The sequence below is a fragment of the Anopheles merus genome, chromosome 2R, assembly GCF_017562075.2.
Source record: "Anopheles merus strain MAF chromosome 2R, AmerM5.1, whole genome shotgun sequence".
Lineage (NCBI taxonomy): Eukaryota > Metazoa > Arthropoda > Insecta > Diptera > Culicidae > Anopheles > Anopheles merus.
The window spans coordinates 22581446-22600872 of NC_054082.1; the positions used below are offsets into that span (position 1 = coordinate 22581446).

The 19427-nt window shown below is 41.3% G+C and overlaps 1 protein-coding gene across 14 annotated transcripts in view; it reads left to right on the plus strand.

The window, feature by feature from the left end:
* LOC121590696 (broad-complex core protein) overlaps window positions 1-18260 on the plus strand; it is a 114518-nt gene extending 96258 nt beyond the window's left edge. For 12 of the 14 annotated variants that reach the window (XM_041910583.1, XM_041910590.1, XM_041910585.1 and 9 more), the window contains one exon: window positions 119-8798. In XM_041910583.1, the coding sequence (XP_041766517.1) occupies window positions 119-720 (602 nt within the window). In that variant the 3' untranslated portion in view covers window positions 721-8798. The other 2 variants (XR_006004469.1, XM_041910591.1) reach the window with 2 other exon arrangements.
* Window positions 18261-19427: the final 1167 nt, after the last annotated feature.

The window sequence follows — 19427 nt, forward strand, 5'->3', positions numbered from 1 at the left end:
CTGAAATGCGCGCACCACTTTGATCCTGGGCCTCCGTGCTTCCCGTTCCTGTGCGTACCAAAAAAAAAACCGACCATCCTGCTGATGCGTGTGTGCGTGCGCGCGCGCGTGTGTACAGGCATGAGCATTGCGGCTAGTATGGCGGCATCCCAGCGCTCAGCATCCCCACCGGACGGTGGTGGCGGCGGCGGCGGCGGCTCGTCCGTCCACGGAGGGCACGGTATGAACCGGCTGTCGCTTCCGCTGCCGCTGGCCGCGTGCCACCGGTGCGACGTGTGCGGCAAGCTGCTGAGCACGAAGCTGACCCTCAAGCGGCACAAGGAGCAGCAGCACCTGCAGCCGCTAAACAATGCGGTGTGCAACCTGTGCCACAAGGTGTTCCGCACGCTGAACAGCCTGAACAATCACAAGAGCATTTACCACCGCCGGCAGAAGATCCTGCACCACCATCATCACGCCCACCACCATCCCCTGCACGGGCAGCATCCGTTCGCGGTCGGGGGCGGCCCCGGTGCCGGCGGCCCTGGCGGTGGCGGCGGGGGCGGTGCGGTCAGCCCGCTGCACCACGGAGCGGCACATGCGGCGGTGACGGCGGCGGCCGTTGCGGCGGCCGCTGCCGCCGCCGGTGGCCATCACGAGCTGCTGAACAACAATGCTACCGGCGCCACCGACTGTGATATCAAGCATAATAGTGTCGCGGCCAAGCTCGAATACATGTAAATAATACTAGCGAAGAGAAGATGACGAAGGGCAACACAAATGGGAGAAAAACGCGCTGTGCACGAAGCAACTAAGTAGTAGTAGCGAGGCACGCGTGGTGTGGTCCTCGTCACCAGACGGAAGTGGAGTAGTAGCAGGAGGAGAAAAACAAAATGCAACAAAACATGGTGGTGCGTGCAGCCAGCACATCATCTTAAAATCATCTCAGAACAATGATCAATTGTAACATATATGTAATGTATGTGAGTGTGTGTGTGGGTGTATGTATATATAAACGGGCGGCAACAGCTCGAACGTCCTTCTCCGGAATAAGGCAACAGATGAACAAATATCTCCCACTCTTTCTCTCGCTCTCGCTATCCCTCTCGCCACCTCTGTTCTGTTCCAAATTATGTCTCGATCGCTCGTCGTTAGTCTCTTACTCGTGAAGATCTAGACCTATGTACAAGTATGGATATACTCGGATAATTGAACCCGAAAATAAAAAGGAAATGCCACTTTTTTCCAACCCAGTGAGAATCTTCGATAGAGATTCCTCTGTGTTTCAATTATTTTTTTTGTTTACCAAAACTGAAAACGAATTTAGAAGAAGAGTTTATGCGATCCGAGCATTAGTAGTGGGGGTGGTGCAAAAGCAGATCTGAAATTGGGTTTGGTTTATTTAGTTTAGAAATTGGGTTTATGATTGCAATAGAAAAGCAAAGAAGAGGAAGCAGAAAAGGTAGAGCAGGACGACGTGTTTATGGAATGAATGGAATGTGTTTATTTTTTTTTATTTTTGCCAATTATGTGTTAATTTTTAATAGTTGATTTATATTCTACCCTTCCCCACAACTTCACCCATGGAAAATACCTTGTTTTGTTGAGCCTTTTACTATTATGAATACACATTTATTACGCGCATATTGAATTATTTAGTAGGTTTTTAGTAGTAGTGAGGAGAATAATAACATTTTTCTTAACAAAATGTTTTGTTTGCCCCATCGATATATCGAGGACAGCGCATGGAGAGGGAAAACTATCCCAGCATTAGATATCTTTGAACAAATCAAAACAAAACCCCGAATGTGTGCGTGTGTGCCCATTGTTATTATGTGGTCAAAGCTACTAAACCATTTCCTTCTTTTTCGATCGGCGTTCTCTGGTCATTGTTGTTAAGTATGAAATTGTATCATCTCGTTCGTTTATTTATCAGTTTAGCTTTGTTTCAATGGCGCACTCCTGTTGAAACGTATTTCTAATTTAGCGAAATTCTGATTTTAATCGTCTTGTGTTGTTGTCCAAAAGTGAAAACGAAAACGGAAACCAAAGGTATAAGTTTGTTTGGTTCGGTACGAAACGCCACAAAACCCCGCCACGATCGCTGGACTGTGCGTGAAATTATTCTAAAGACTGATTTTTCATACCATTTTGGGTTGTTTAAACTATTGTGTTTTTGTTGCGTGGTTGTGTAGCGGTGTGGTGTGGAGCATTAGATTTAGAACAACGTCGTTTAGCATTTAAACATTATTTAATTTTTCTTACTTAAAAAAATTGATATAAATTAGCAAAATTAATCGCAACGAAACGGAAGGATTGGGAAACAAAACCCCCAAATACACACCCTCACAAAAAGTTTATGTTGAAAAAAAAAAAGAAAACATCTTTTGATAGCATTTTCCACCAATATGTTTAGTATGCTGTACGTAACTGAGGGTGTGTGTAAGCCAAAAAAAAGAAACAGTGTTAAAGCGCCACCACATTGAAATGGAAGGAAATATCATTCAAAGCAATTAACAACGGTACACACACACAAACATATACGAAACCAAGAATCTTTGTTGTGCATAAATTAATTAGGGCATGAAAAAACTGGGGCAAAAGGAAGCAAAGGTTTAGTTTTATACAACAAAACAAATGGCTTAAAGCTCGTAAGAAAAACGCGGAGGGACACTTTTCTTCCCGGCCGTTCGGTGCAGTCTTCGTGCCTGGCCCAAACAAGGGAACACGGATCGCATGGAAAAAAACCCGCATTATGCTGCCACTCTTCCATTATACTTACCTTTACGATTATGATGTATCTGCTTCAATATTATTATTATTTTTTGTGTTTTGCATTCGCTTATTTTACTGCGTAATGCAAATGAAAAACTAATGAGAAAATCCATGTTTTAGTGCGTAAGTTTAGATGAAATACTATATAGTTTGTGTGTAATTATATTTGCACCTGGGCCGGTCGGTTAAGTTTAGAAGAAAGATTCTACAAAACCTAGCACTAAGCTAGGAAAGAGAGAAAGAGTATGAGGGTGAGAGAGAAGTGAAAATAGAAAGAGAGAAAGAGTGAGAAAATGAGAGAGATAGAAAGAGCGATAGTGGAGAAAGACAGAAAAGTAGTAGCAAGGAAGGTAGAAAAAGTATACAGTGGAAGCAAACTCTCGAGCAAAAGAGAAATAGCAGTGTCCATTTTCCTGTTGTTTTTTAAACTGCCGGCAGTCGGCAAGATACGCTGTATGTTAAGTTTAAATGAAAAGTTTTTTCTTTCTTTTTTACTACCTAAACACCTTAATACCCCCTTTAAGCTTAAGAAAACTGTAATGATGTGTTTTATTATTATCAAACTGTCTTAATACCATTTCCCCCTTTTTTGGCGGTGCCGCCCCTGCTCCGTTTTGCTTAAGTCAATATTCGATGCGTTGCCTGTTCTGTTAAGTTAGTTATATAGCTCTGTTCTGTTTTGTGTGTTATGTGTGGCTGCACAATGTTGGTGGGGATGTCTCGCTGCTTGTGAGACTGTTGGCATATTTTTCTTTTTCAATTTTCTACGACACGATGTGGCCCTGATTGTTGCAGATAGAACGAGAGTAATTCAGTACAACCTGTTACACGCTCATTTATTTTACTTGCCCGTTAACGTTTTCATTGGCATTTCAAATGTGGAACGTGCCACAGAACCAACTGAGTGGTTTGTTTTTGGCTGACCTGAAGAATTTTGTTCTGCTTAGTGCAACACGAGAATCACGTGTTTTTAAGCATCTAACCATGGCCTAATAGGTGACAGCAAATCAACCAATGGTGGTGCACGAGCATTGTTACTCATGGCATTTTTGGTACATCTGCTAATAGATTTTTTTTAAACTTATTCAATCGAGAAATAATAGCCAAACAGCGAGAGTGAGAGAGAAAAAAAGAGATCGGTATATAGGAGGGAAATGTTAAACATAATTTCTCCACTGTCGATGTGCAAAGACTCATATAAATGGCGCAACCCCATTCAGAGAATTTTACTGTAAAAGACGAAGATAGGATGGAATTGCATATAATGTAAAAAAAAAACAAATCGTGAGCCACTCAGCAGCACAACATAAAACAAAATTATAGATAAAAACGCGGAAAAAACTATAACATTTAGAGATTGTGTGGCCTGCAATGTTACAATATATGACTGATTAGATACTAAATCAAGAGTAAATTATATTTGAGGTGGACGTGGAGAGGATATTGCAATGAAATGTAGCTCCACACATATTTGGACAAACCACGAATTTGGAATACAAAATTCGAACCTTAAAGAGAGAGAGAGAAAGAGAGAGAGAGAGAGAGAGAGAGAGAGAGAGAGAGAGAGAGAGAGAGAGAGAGTGAGAGAGATTAAATAATAAAAGCGGGAAAACAAGCAAGAACAATTGGATGCGTAGTGGATGTTCGAGCAAATGTGTAAGAATCTTATCGAAATTTAAGCAGAGTGTAATAATTTGAAAAAGAGCACCACAATTATGGAGAGAGAATGGGTCAAAAAGACAAATTTATGATGCGACGAAAAAGTTACCAAAACTGATTTAGTATTACAAAAAAGGGGACAAGAACACACACAAATACACGCTGAAAAAGGCATTTTTTACGGGCTGGCTAAAGTGGACACCGCACAGGGCTGCAATTTCCTGTGAATGAAAACGCAGTGCAACAAGAGGGGATGAAAGTGCAAGAACAAATTGTGCAAGGGAGAAATTAGAGACGGGGAGAGGGCAGATTACGGGAAGGGAAAACGTTTTACCCTCTAGGGCTGACTGGTTCTGTATGTATACGGGCGACTTCAGACAACATATAGGTATGGTATGTATATTTTCGATACAGTACAATATCGAAGTAAGCGATTTTGCATTTCGCCGCGTATCATTGGCGTGTGATTTATTTTGTAGAACCTTTTTCCTACCGTTTCGGAAGAAACTATTAGCCACCGCTCTACCGGTACGGTGTCGGGCGGCATGGCGTGCAAAATTCAAAATTAACCCAAAGTACTTGTTAATAATTGGCGCGGTGTGAGAGCACGCGCAGGCACAACACCCGTAAACAAGAAGAAGGAGAGACAAAAAAACAACAAAATTAACTAAAACAAAACGAAAAAAGGGAAAAAATAATAAGAAAAAACCTATTTGTGATTGTCTAAAAGACTGAAAATTAATAATATTGTTGAATTGGCAAAAATGCTCCCCACTTACGAATAAGCGACCAGAAACCATTAAAATACGTGCGCTGGTGTGTATGATTGTAAACAAAAAATAAGAAAAACAAACAAAAGTCTGAATATTTAATTTGTATTTCGAAACATTTGTGAAAATCACGATGCGTACGCTTGAAAGCAAAATTAGAGGAAGGAGATTAGAAGAAGGTGAGATATGAAAACCAAAATTAGAAAAATATTTGTTTATAAATTTAATTTTACCATCTGGCAATTGGCGGTTTTGAGAGAAAGACGAGAGAGTTTATTTTTTTATTTATTTTTTTCTCAATTTTATCTTTATTTTATTTATTTTCCTCGTTGGATATGTACGATGAACGGCAGAGAATGGGTGAAAAAGAGAGAAAATGTTTTAGAACGACGATGTGCAAAGTTCGTGAAACGGAATGTTGAAAAAAAAACACACACACAACTCTTTATTGTAATAACATCTCAACAAAAAAAAGTAAGAACTCCCCAATTTTTCACGCGAAAATGATAAAAGAGCAAAGTGCAAGCTGTGGAAATATACCCCCTCAGATGCGATCGAAATTGCTATTGTTTTATCTTTGCAAATTGTGCAAAACTGCCCGCTATTGCAGGTGATTGCAAGAATGCACTCACACAATGCATAACAAAATGGCATAAGAAAACTTACAACCAATGAGCCAAACAAACATACCCTTACAAACGTCATGTCGAGTAATGATCAGGGTAACAATCAATTTTTCACACAATACACTCATCTCCCCCCCTTTCATCGAGACACGGTCAAACGTTGTAACCGAACAGAACATAAGCAGCCAAGTTTAATCGATGTGTTTTTGTCGTAAGAACGACTCCTTGACAGTTTAAATAAAATAGCATTGCAAAACAAAACAAAACAAAGCAACAGAAACGATAAATCGACACTCTATAGCGGATTGTAAAATAACATAAAATAATTCAAATCAAACAACAGCAGCTAATACATACAGATAGACAAATCTTACAAACGGTACACACCTTAATGTTAAAAGAAGTACACAAAAACAGAAACTCTCATCTAATAAACCTAATAAAAACACAAATCAATGGAAAGCAAACAGTCCCCGAGTGGTGATGGAGAAATACATTTAAAAAAAATATAGAAGAAGACCCCCGACTCATAGGCGTTGCAGTTATAGCTACCGTAAGTAATACAATAAAAGGGACAAACAGCGAAACATTACACAAACTTAAGCCGCGTACTTCTCCGGTGCCAGCAAGTAATTGCGCTGGGGAAACTCTTGAAATCGCTAACGCTAATGTTTAACAGATGGGCGAAATAAACAAAACACTTAACGAAAACAATATGTAGGCCGGAGAACAAGCAAAGCAACCGGCAAAAGCCCTGGTGTTTTGTTGAATTGCGAGTCAACACAGGGATAAGAAGCAGAAGAAGAAAAGCAAAACATACAAGTAAAAAGCAGCCGAAGAAGATCATTACACAGAACAACAATCCACACTTGCTTGTAAACAGTTGAAAAAAAAACAACAACACATACACACAAATATCAGTAATTGAATAAAACAGTATCTAATATTTCGAAAAGCGTTCTTCTTTGCACTATCAAGATTTCGCTTCGCTCGTAAACGGATCAATTATTGTCTTACGCTTACTAATGAAAGCAAACATCAACAAATAACAAGATATGAAACCATCCAACAAACGAAAACTAACTCCAGAGAGCGCTTAGCGTAGAGTGTGTTATGAGCTTTTGTGCCTCCCCCCGCCTGAAACACGGACCATCTTTATAGTTTGTAGGCATATGCCGTACGTGTGTGGAAGCATAACAGACACGCGCGTGCAAGACAAAGATGTATTATGTTTGTTCTCGTTTTGGTTATGTTGTTTTATTATTTTAAACTTTGTTTTGTGCGAACTCGTTTTGCGCGAGAACGGAGGGCTCGTTTTTCTTTTGTTCTTCGATCGCCTTGTACGTCGTGATTAACCTACTATATTTGCTGTGTTGTGCTGGTTTATTCAGTGTTGGTATGATTTTCGCATCATTTAGCAACGATTTTATCTTCCATTAAATGTGGTTTTACTATTAAATCTAAACTGATTGTGTTTTACCTACTCGGTTGAATGTTGTGTGGCTTTTATGTCGATGTGTGGAAAGTGTACCGTAATTATTTAGTGTTTTCAAATACTGCTTTTATCCCTGTTTATATACGTGTATACGATGTTGTTTTGTTTTTGTCTGTGTTATTATCCCCCCCACCTTCATTACCATTTTGATCTTGATGTACTTACCGAACCCTTTTAAAATGAGATGCAACAGTTGACTACTACCGCTTCTACTACTGCTACCACCATTACTACTGTATGAGTAAGCCAGCTAAAGTTGCCAGCTGTTACGAGTGGCGTGCGCATAAGAAGGTATGAAACGAATCCCATCCTGCGTCTGATATGATTTGTGTTCGATACACTGCCCCTGCAACGAAGCACACGACTGATCAAGGACGTAGATGGCAACGCGCTTGTAGAGCAAATAAGAAATGGGCCTAAGCTAGTGGGCGAGCAGAAACCGTTCATTCAAACAAAATCGTTACACACATTCTACACTTGCTACACTTGCGTTTCGTCGTGTTTATAGGCTCATTCAATCTTCGTGCATCCTTCGTTGGAAAATAGAACGATAACAGACAAGCGATAAGGGCGTTTTCTGTAAAAAAGGACTGATATTTTTGTTTATGCTTCTCTCCCTTTCGATCATCTAACGACGCACTTCTACCTACGTTTACGTATTTTAATGGCGTCTGTCCGAATAAACATTCACCAATAAATACCACTTCACTGCCTCTGTTTCTCTCTCTTTCTCTCTCTCTCTCTCTCTTTCTTTTTCTCTCTTTTTCCCTCACTTCCTCGCTACTCTTCACTCCTTTATCTCTCCGTCTCTTCTGTTACTTTTCCCTTTACATATATTGCGGCCAAAGGAAAAAAAATCCTCTTCTCTCTCTCTGTCTCTTGTGTCCTCCCTCGGGCTGTCCACATTTTTTTCTCGTTCCTCCTTTGTCACACCTATACTTAGTTTCGATTCGTCGTCGATAGCATCGTTTACTATCACTGCTACTAATACAACTACCAACACCAACTGTTTGACGCCTAAGACGCCAAAGCGCAACATTTGACAGCTGTCACTGTTTGGTACAGCCTTTGTTTGGCAACAACACAGAATTTAAATCCTCACGACATGACCCGCGTACAGTGCGAAACATCATTAGTGTGTAGCAACAGAAATCCCTCTGTCTCTCTCTTTCTTCTTATCCCTTTCACTCTGTCTCTCTCCCTCTCTTCTCTCTCAGTCTGTCGCTCATTCGTGGTACATTCTGTCACAGCTCCTTTCTTTCTGTCTACCTCTCATCACACTGCTGTCTCGACGAGGTCTGTCCTTTCTCTCCTGTTTCTGTCACTCTTTATTCACTGAATGATTCACCAAACTCAAACCCGTTTCGCAACAGCAAAAAACTGACAATCAAACAAACAACCACCAAACAAAAATCTACATTTTAAATTACAAAAAAAAAAAAAATACCACCAACCATCAAATTTGGGTAGTTTTTGGAATGTTTTTCGTGTGTCTTGTATATTGCAGGCTGCTCTCCTAAGAAACTGTTTTCATGTCAGCTGTGTGGCAAAGTGCTGTGCTCGAAAGCGTCGCTGAAGCGGCACATCGCCGACAAACATGCGGAAAGGCAGGAAGAGTATCGGTGCATCATATGCGAGCGCGTCTACTGTTCGCGCAACTCCTTGATGACGCATATCTACACCTACCACAAGTCCCGGCCCGGCGAGCTGGACATGAAGGATGTAAAGTTCTTCTAGAGCACGCTGGCCGCTCCTCCGTTCGACGTATCCCTCGCGCTCTCGCCCTTTGTACTCTCGCCGTTATTACCAATACTACCTCCACCACTACCTCCACCTTCTTCTCCACAGCAATAACACATACATGTATGTTCAAGTGTGTTGAACAGAGGGGTGCATAACGCCATCCCGACTCCTATGTGGGCGTGTGTGTTTTGGTGTGGGTGCCTAACTTTCAGTGCAGCACACACTGGTGGTGATGTGCTGTGTGCCCTTATACTACTATTTTCCTTTCGCAACCCGCCCAGTTGGAGCCTGATGTTCCTTACCAGTGGAGCCTCTGTCACAATGCTTTGACAGATGAAGGAGCGTTCTTGCGAGAGCGCTGACAACTAGGAGGAGCACTAGATACATTAAAAAACACACAGCGAAACACAGCGACTACTCTCAGCCCTCTTGAGAATGAAAACAAACAAATCGAGAGATCGTGAAAATGAAAGTATCTTGCGTAGCGCTCCAGAGTTTTACCAGAGAGTTAATAACACGCAACTAGCTCCGCTGCATTGACACGTCGAGAATTCTTAGTAGGCGAGATGTGTCAAACACATCCTGTCAAACAAGTACCTAGGCAATAATATGCAAGTAATCAAATATGGTGAAGAGAAAGAAAAAGATAGAGAGCGAGAGAGAAAGAGAGAAATACGTCTGTACTATTTTCGTACAGTAGGGAAGCGTGCTGTGCACGTGGTGTCACCTTACGACTACTCTTCTACTAGTATGCAGTGCACAAATGAACGAAATTACGCTCGGTCGCTCGGAACGAACGAACAAAGCATAAGTAATGCCTGCGCTGCAAAAGGATATTATAAGTAATGTTAGCATTTATCATTGCGGACCAAACACCAACGTGTACTCGTGGACAACTGAGCGGAGAAGCCGGCATTCTTAGCTCCATCAATCGTTGTAACGCTCAATGTTACACAGCGTTACACCTGCTTTTTGGTGTCCCGACCAGGAAGAACGAACGAATATAATTACTTATCGCTAACGCCTTGTGTACTGGGCAGATGTGAGAAGAAAAACATAATTAAAAGGAGTCTATTGCGACAGGTTGCCTCCAGGATCGCAAGCAGTTAACGCCGGGCAGAAAACAAAGTCGGACTGTACAAACGAGCCTATACACACGTGTCTTTGTGTGTGTGTTTGTGTACGCGAGCGTGTCTCTAAGAAACTCATACGAATGCAAAAGAAAGACTTTATGTGTGTCTCTCTGTGTGTGTGAAAGGTTAGCGTTTTATGTTGTAATTTTATTTCTATCTCTTTCTCCGCTCTCCTTAGTTAGCTTCGAATGTACTATCTTACATTCCTTACAACTACTCTAACTCTAAACTCTATCGTATTGCCGAACTGCTGCTGTCCACTAGGAAGTAACACCTACTTCTCGCTCTGTGACCTTCTCTGGAACACTTAGGTTATGCTACAGACATCCATACACATACACACAAACACACTTATGTCTACACACTTAGTTCTCATTGCTCTGTTACTCTGTTGCTCCTTCTATAGTTATCTACTCACCCTTCACAGTTCCTAGCTGCCCATTTTCCAACGCCTTTCGTAGCGAATGTTTGCCTCGTATTTAGTACTTTAGACTCGTATCTAGAAAACAAATGGATACCAATAGAATCCATGTAGTGTGCGTTGGCGCAGCTACCAACACCCTACCTTAATGCAAATATGCATCCCCTTTCTTCAAACGTTAAACGCTCGTTACTTTGTTCTCACAATATGTTTACACTATTTGCAATTGTAGCAACTCATATAGACTGTATAGCAACTTACTTGTATCATTTAGATAGCGATAAACATGGTTCGCAACCTCCTCTTTCTCCGATCGACAGCTACAGAGAAGACTGTTAACTGGTGGAGAGGGTGTTTTTTTTTTTTCGTTAAACAACACAGAGCTTTTATTTACTTAGCTTCAATGATTCGGAAGTATAGGCATATCTTTACCGCGCTAACGCCGTTGATCTCTCTTACCTCCCAAACTTTCCTTTCCTGTTTCTATCGCTTTCTTTCTTCTATCGCTTGCTTCTATGAAGCATTATTGCCCGTTGCAAACTATTGTTACTTTAACAACTTCACTTTCTATCGCAACCTTTGTTTTCCTCAGTTTAGCAAAAGTGCATTGTGTTTCGTCCACCTGTATATCTGCCTCCCACTCTCTAATACGTACGTACGGTTTAAGTGAATAGTTAAAATATTCTTACGTGTTTGCCCTATCCATCACTACATTCGTTTAAGGTAGAGCGTTACTTATATACAGCAACTTGATGATATTTAATTTTCCATGACTGCTCAACGAGCATCTCGTGCATATCGTGTATGCTTACAAACTGTTGCTCTATCACCAGCCTGTGTCTTATCGTGTAACGTCTGCGTAGCTAATTAGTCTGTATGTTAGAAACGGAAAGTAAGATAATTATTTAAAACTGCAATATTTCGAACAACTCACTCACGCGAGCAGCCCTCAGCCCGAAGAGTAAGTGTTGGTTTAGTATCATAGCTTTTTTTTAATTTTAAGACGGAAAAGCTTAATCTATTTTTATTTTTCCACCCATCTACCGCAAACTGCAGGAAGGTATGCTGGTGTCTCTTTATAACTCAATCTTCTTGTTAGGTAGAGTAACCGTTATCGTTCTTTGTTCGAGCATTCCAGTTGCAATTCCCTGTTGGTTGAAACTGTTTCTGTTTTCTTCTTTCTCTCAGTAGAGGACGTACTCTCACCTGTAATTAGAACCCGTTTTAGCTTAATCAATTATTCCCACTTGTCCCCCACGGCGTAGTGTACTCTGTAGTGTGGTAGTAGTACTGGCTCGGCAGGCTCCTCTCGCAACGCTACTGCTGCGCCATCTACTATCGCGTCTCAGAATTATAAATTCTGCTGCTTTGCCCACCTGTCGCTTTTCCCGTCACATTTCCTCCGGCTTCCTTATCTCTGCGTAATCTTTTCTCTCTACTGTCACCGTTACTTAGCATATCATACACAGCACAATTTACAATAGCTAATACTGGTAATAGTTATAGTTTGTGGTAAACCGTTAGTTGCCCAGCGCGGAGATGCGATACCTTTCCCGCCCCAAAACACTGCTGTACATATCTCTCCAGTTTTTAGCTCGTAAAAAAAACAATAACGATAACAAAGCAAGTAAAGACGAAAACAAATAAACTCAGCGATAGGATGAAGCAAATGAATACAAATGTGCACACCACAGAAGAAAAGCAACACAAAACAACACACCACCCTCACAGAAACAGAAAACAAAACAATGCCATATATAAATATACACCTATATTATTATACAATAGTTTTATAGTAGAGCGTACTGTTCGAAAATAAAAACCTTATAACATTTCCATCTATTCATGCTCCTCTCCTTCTTAGTTTGTTTATTTTTTTTTTTTTGCACTTCCAAAGCATGTTTTTTTCTAGTGCCAACGCGTTATGTTAGAAAAACAAAAAAGCTACCGACATGATCACGTACGCCGGCGTATTGTTCCGTCTGGATTTGTATCTGGACCTGAGTATCTCCCGTGTGTTAGCGTGTTCAGAGTAGAATTGCTTCTTTTGATCGATCGTTCGCCGTCTTCGATCCATCTCGTGTACCAAAATAGCTCAGGGATCTTTTTTACCACTTACCATTCAGCTGTAGTGGTTAAAAATATCATCACATAGTGAATATGAGGAAGCAATCAGAATGAGTGAGAGAGAGAGAGAGCGAGAGCGAGAAGAAGTGTGAGAGAGCGAGAGATGGAGAGAGAGGGAGAAAGGGAAAAGATAAAGAGAAAGCGAGAGACAATGATTGCTCCTAGTGTATCCCTCAGAAGGTTTCTTTCGGTCTCTCTCGTCCATTGCGTCATTTGCGTGCTGTCCCAATCGCTCCTTCCATGATTGATCCTGCGTCTTTGAGTAAGGATACACGTACTGCAGGTGCTGCCAGACTCTCTGACCGATACTCGAACCACGACCATCGCCATCACCTCGTCGGACACTCGTTACATATCCCTCGGAACCCTTTCCGACTCGCCGTTTTTCTGCTCTCGTTCTACCTGCATGACACTTGCGCTTGTTGTTGCGTAATTCTAGCTACCATTTTTTTTGTGATCTCATGAAGCATCCTCCATTAAACAAACAAGTGTCACCTTTACATTGCTATGCTATGTTTATTGATGCTGCTGCTGCTGCTGATGATGATGTTGCTGCTGCTGTTGTGTGCTGAGAAGTACGATCGTGTCCACAGTGCTGACTGGCAACTTGATTTGCTTGCATGTTTTCATCGTTTTTTTTTTTTAGTTTTTCGTTGCGTGCTTGTGCAAACTCGGCTGTTTAGTGTGTTTTGTTTTGTTCTCTTCATGGACTTAAGATCAAGTGCAAAATCACCAGAAAACACGTAAGACGAAACGATGGCAATATCTCGTCTCGTTGCTGTTGTCGATCACTTGCTGTGTTTTTCTAATAATTCGTTTGCTGAGTGTTTGTGTATGTGTATTTTTTTCTTCTTCTCTTTTTAATTTAGGGACAACAGTTTGTTTTTTACATTTTATTTCATAGCAATTATGGTCATAAACCAGTCCTTAGTTGCAGCCGCACTCGCGCCGCCGCCACGCATGAATGATGTTTCTTCCCATCTCTATGTGTGTTGCTTGTCTTACTCTCTGTGTATCTGTGTGTATGTATTTCTGTGCGCGAATGTGTGTCTCCTACTCCCACTCACTGTATGTTTTTATGTGTGTGTGTAAGTAATTTAGTACGTAAGTATATGTTTTTTTTTTTGCTATTTTTTCCTAATTGTTTACTAAAGTAAGTATGTGATTGATATTGTCCCACCTTTCCTTACATCTACCCCAATTTTCATGGGTTTTTTATCACTATTTTATCATCATTTTCTCACTAATATACTACAATAGGTTAAACTCTTCCTTTCGTTTCCTTACTTTTGCATACAAAAGCGCTTACAGTTTGTTTTTATTTGGGCGGGAAGGGCTTTTTTCGGCTTTTTTATTTGTTAAATGTGACGTTGAAAAGAATGTTGATGTTTTATTTGTCGTTCTTATTCATATTGTGTTGTTTGGACGTGAAATTGTTTATTGTGTGGGTAACTCTGTATGTTGCACAGCATTTTTACTAAACATTGTTTTCGTGCTACTCCTTTTCATTACATTGTTTAACTGCTTTGGAAAGAACCAAGCCACCCGCCATATTGTTCATTTTATACGATGCAACTAATTCAGTGTAAAATTGTTTAGTTTTGATAAAATATTTAGATTTATTGTATAGTATGCATGTGAAAATACAGCCTCTCGTTGTTTGGACACGCATGTGCAATTTAGTTATCGCATCGTGATTTCGACCGTAAACGCTTCGCGGGCATGTTTGAACGCTTCTTCTCAGCGTAATGTGCGTCGGAGCATACTAGAAACTAGTACATAGTGTAAAACTGTGTTATGAAAGCCCTATGTTTACTGCATTATCATTTACATTATTTGATACGAGTTTAGTTTTGGGTTACATTTCTCTTTCTAATGCTAATAACTTCCGTTTGGGGTCGTTCCATCATTGCAATGGCGGCACAACAGTTCAGTATATACTTAGAAGAAACTCGATTGGCATTGCTTCACGAGTGCACCCACCATTAGCTGGTTGCTGACAGCGAATTGATTATTAGAGCTATACAATTTAGTTTTGTTTAACTATGTTAACTCTCCCTTCCCGCCCGTTTTCTTCTTCTAAAATACCGCGTACTACTGCCATCTATTACGTTAATATTTAGCGCCATTATCTTTGAACTGAATAGTGTGCAATGCTGCTGTTCCCCTTCATTGCGGCAGGCAACGGCAGGTGGCGATTTAGTTTTTGTTTGTGTTTATGTTGCGGCCCGTTCGTTTTGCTTGCCACACACACACCCCAACCTATATCACTTTTTTATTACTGCCGCTGCTGCTGCTAATCAGTTCAAACTTTTTACCAACTCCCGTTTTCTATAAACCTCTAGCTCTATTTATTTATATTATATAATATCTACGCCTATATAATACTGTATTTGACTTCCATAACTTGTACTCAACTATCTCTCTATATTACTACTATCTCTCTCTCTGTCTCTCACTTGTTGAATTTACACTGTAAAAGTGAATGCAAATTAACTGCCGCCAACACACTCGAATCTCCTCCGTAGAGCGCCCGCCCCATGCGGGCTACACCAGTGCAAGGGAAAGGCTAACATATTCTTCCTTTTTCTCTTCTTTCACCATTTTTCTTCTCATCATCTTGCGTCCATGCGTGTGTGCTTTGCTGCCCGGCCCGTCTACAACCAGGCCCAGGAGGCGGCGTCGGTGTTGGTAGTGGTGGAAGCGGTAGCGGCGGCCAAGGATCACCGTCCGGATCGTCCGGATCGCCGTCGCAGCTGATGCCGTTGCGCATGCCGCCGCCGACGAGCGGCGGCATTAACGAGCCCCAGGAGTGTCCGTACTGTCGGCGCACCTTCTCCTGCTACTACTCGCTCAAGCGCCACTTCCAGGACAAGCACGAGCAGTCGGACACGCTGTACGTGTGCGAGTTCTGCCATCGGCGGTACCGGACGAAAAACTCGCTCACCACGCACAAGAGCCTGCAGCACCGGGGGTCGAGCGGCATGCTCAAGCGGCTGCTCAAAACGTCCGCCATCAAGACGGTGCTGTCCGGCAACGGGAGCAACGTCGGGGCCGGCCTGCACGGTGCCCATCCGCATGCCGCCCATCCGCATCTGTTCGATTTTGCGGCCGAGCTGGGGCAACCGCCACCGGGCATTCAGTAAGCGGGGGGAATTCAGCAACGCAGGTGCGCGAAACCTCGTACGACGAATCCCGTCTACTTCTGAGCCAGATCATCACCCATCGGCGCACCGTTACAAAGCGTACGTTCCCACAACAGTGGTGTGGTCGCTACTCGCCCGCTGTTCAAAGGCAATCCAAAACAACGGCAACGGGTTTGAAAAGGCGGCACCATCAACGGCATCACTCTTCGAGACAACCTTGACCGAGCATCGATTGTATTTTTGTTTTTGTTTTGAGGAAACAATTCTAACTCATATCACGGGCGAGTTTGTGGAACGACGATTCCATTTTCTAATCTTATGTTCATGCCATATCAAAACGCGTCCAAAGCGCATATCAAGAACGTTTAGCCGAGCAGAAGGATATTGTCCCTCTCTAGTCGTTGGCCCAGCAAGCGCACGCTTAGTAAGCAATCATCATGATGCGAGTGAACTAGTTTTACATATCCCCTTTCCAGTATTGTGATCCCTTTCTGGCAAATTCTACGGAAAAAGAAGGTTTTAACACGTCACGCAAAATAGAGCGAAAAAGGTCGAAACGATTCATTTTATTGTGTAGTTTTACATATCGCGGCAGAGAGGGCGGCAGGTTGGAACAAAGACATATTCCAATCGTGTGTGTGTGTGGTAATAGAAGTGTGCCATAGCCAGTGCGGGGAGGTGGGAAAGATGGGAAAGATGTAAGTTTTCCTATTTCCCCTACTTTTGTAACATGAGCCCAGTTGTTGCTTTATAGGATTTGTTTGCCTTTAACGGGGCACTATTTATGCAAACATAAACGGTCGATTCGGTTCGGTCTTTCGGCAGGCCGTGAAGACGGTCGTTTGCGCAGAACTTAATTATCGATTAGAGCGAAACGTGTTTGTGTGTACAGTAGTGAGGGCCAGCAGTAATTCATATCAATTATTTGACCCGTTTAGTTTGTAAAAAGCCCTAGCAATAGAGCATTGTGCAATAAATGGAAAAGCAAGAGCAAAAAAAGGAACGTTTAGACAGGTTTTAGGTTACTTCTTCATGTACACACACTTAACCCCCGGGGGTGCGTTGTGATTTTAAAATGTATGTGGTACAGATAAGAGCAACTTTCAGTGGAGCGACACGAAAGAGCTCCTGCTGCAAGTTCCAGTTTTAAGTTACGGTGCACACACATATCATACGCAATGATTTGAGGAATTTAAAGCAAGCGGGGCGATTTTAATGTGATCTATCTGTCTATTTTCCGTGTTGTGATGTGGTGGTGGTGGTGTTCATGCACACGCAGACAAACGTACGCAGAATCAACCACCTAGGCAGCATTGTGGTATGCCGTGTGCTGTCCTTTCGTAAAGCCAAACTCTATTTTTACGCGTACACATTTTCGATTCCAAATCGTGGCTGGGATTTTAGATATTTGTATAGGTTTCCTTATACTCTCCCCTAGTGTTTACGGATCCAGGTTGTTTCGTGGCCAAAATGACAAACGGATGACGGTGGTCGATGAGGAAAGCTAAGAAGCGAAGGAAAGGAGGCGCAGCAGGGTGTGTGTGTGTGTGGGTTCGATTGTGCGCAGAGGTCGTCGTGCTCCTCGTATGCTTAAGGGAGATCAAGACAAACACGTGAAAACGAAAAACTGTGATTTTATGAGAAAAAAAATGTAATGGAAAAACACAAAATTTAATTATTTAAAAATGGTTTATTTTTGCTAACTCTAAAAACTCTTTGGAAACAAACAAAAGAAAACTCTCAAGACACAAGTAAGCCATAATAATGGAACACGAACAGCAAAGAACATCTCCCGGTGGCCGAAAAACTGGAAACTTCTTAGCAGAATGAAAAATATAAACAGTAAACAGTAAACAGTTAGTAAACAAACAAACAAACAAACAAAGAAACAAACAAAAACACTACAATGTACAATACTATGGCAGAGACAGGAAGGGACAGGAGAACAAGAGAACATATTATTAAACAAATTTTCAAAAGAACTGACTAGAGAAACCCCCAAAAGCAGCCGCAGCAGCAGCTTCTCTGCCCGATCAGGCAGAGCCTTCGCTTAGTCACGTGAAAACACTAGCAAAATGAGTAAACCGTAGTAGAAAGAAGAACACGGAACACGGGCGGAAGGAACAGCACAAATACAAAATTAGGACAAACGTGTGTGGGTTCTATTTTGCGGCTGGCCCGATGGTATTCATATATTTACATTTCTTCCATCTACAAGCAGCACTGTCTCTCCTTAGCAAACGATGTTTTAGTCAAAGAAAATGGAAACAAAAGGAAATGGAGCAATGAGTCACGCAACACAAGATTTAAATCAATATTAAAAACAGAAAGAAAGCAGTTTATTTGTAATGTATGTAGGATATAGTAAAGGAATCAGCATTTTTAATAAAACAACACAGCCAACACACGAACGTACAAAACTGAAACATATAACACACACATACACGCGTGCATACACATTATCGATGTAAGAGAAGGAGTATATCGGATGAGTTAATAGAGCAGCTGGCCCAACACACAGTGGCCATTTCATTCTGCCGGTTTAGGAAGTGATCCTAATTGTAAAAGCGAGATGTTAATAGGACCAGTGCACAATTTATACGACAGGGATTTGAATCACAACAACACAGCAGCTACTAGTACTACTGCTAATACACCTACCTACTACTGCAATGTCAGATAAGTAAGTGTACTCTGTTTTCGTCGATTGATGTTAGCAACTCTATAGCTAGTGAATTTGGCATTTTGTGACGGGCCCGCAAGACGAGATTGAATCAGCACTAACTGTGAAAAGTGCGTTGTACATATTTACTAAGACTACTAAGGAGTTTAACTTATCGTATAATCCAAGTGAAGCGGAACCAGTGTGTTGAGTAATGATACAAAGAGTGTGCATAACTAAAGCAAATACAAAACAAACACACATATATATATATATATATATATATATATATATATATATATATATATATATATATATATATATATATATATATATATATATATATATATATATATGCATAGAAAAACCTCAGACAAAAACAAACACACCATGGCGAAGATGGTCATCCATCCCTCCCCATCCAAACGCACTGTAGGAGCATGAGGTGTGTATGAATTTAAATATATTCCGTATACCAGACCTGCGGGTGTCACAAATTATTGCAATCGGAAAGAATGATCTACAAGATCTGTTACACATTTAGGTAATAATTGTCAAATTTTTTAAAAATACTGTCTTTGAAAATATCATCAAAACAAGAAAACGACAAAAAAAAACCAACATATCTCTATGCTCAACGGGAAAAAAATGAAACAGGACGAAAGAAGGGAATAAACTCAGAAAATAAAAGAAACCCAAAAAAAATAGGTGAAAATGTGCACAACTGAAAAGCTCCAGACGGGAATGGAAAAGGAGTTATGCAGAATGCATAACTTTAGGCGTGTACAGTGGAGCGTTTGCTGTTCGAGCGACGGCGGGTGATGCAAGGTGAAGAACCAAAAAAAAAGAAAAAAAGAAATGTGGAAAGGAGAGTACTAGTTCACAGTATTA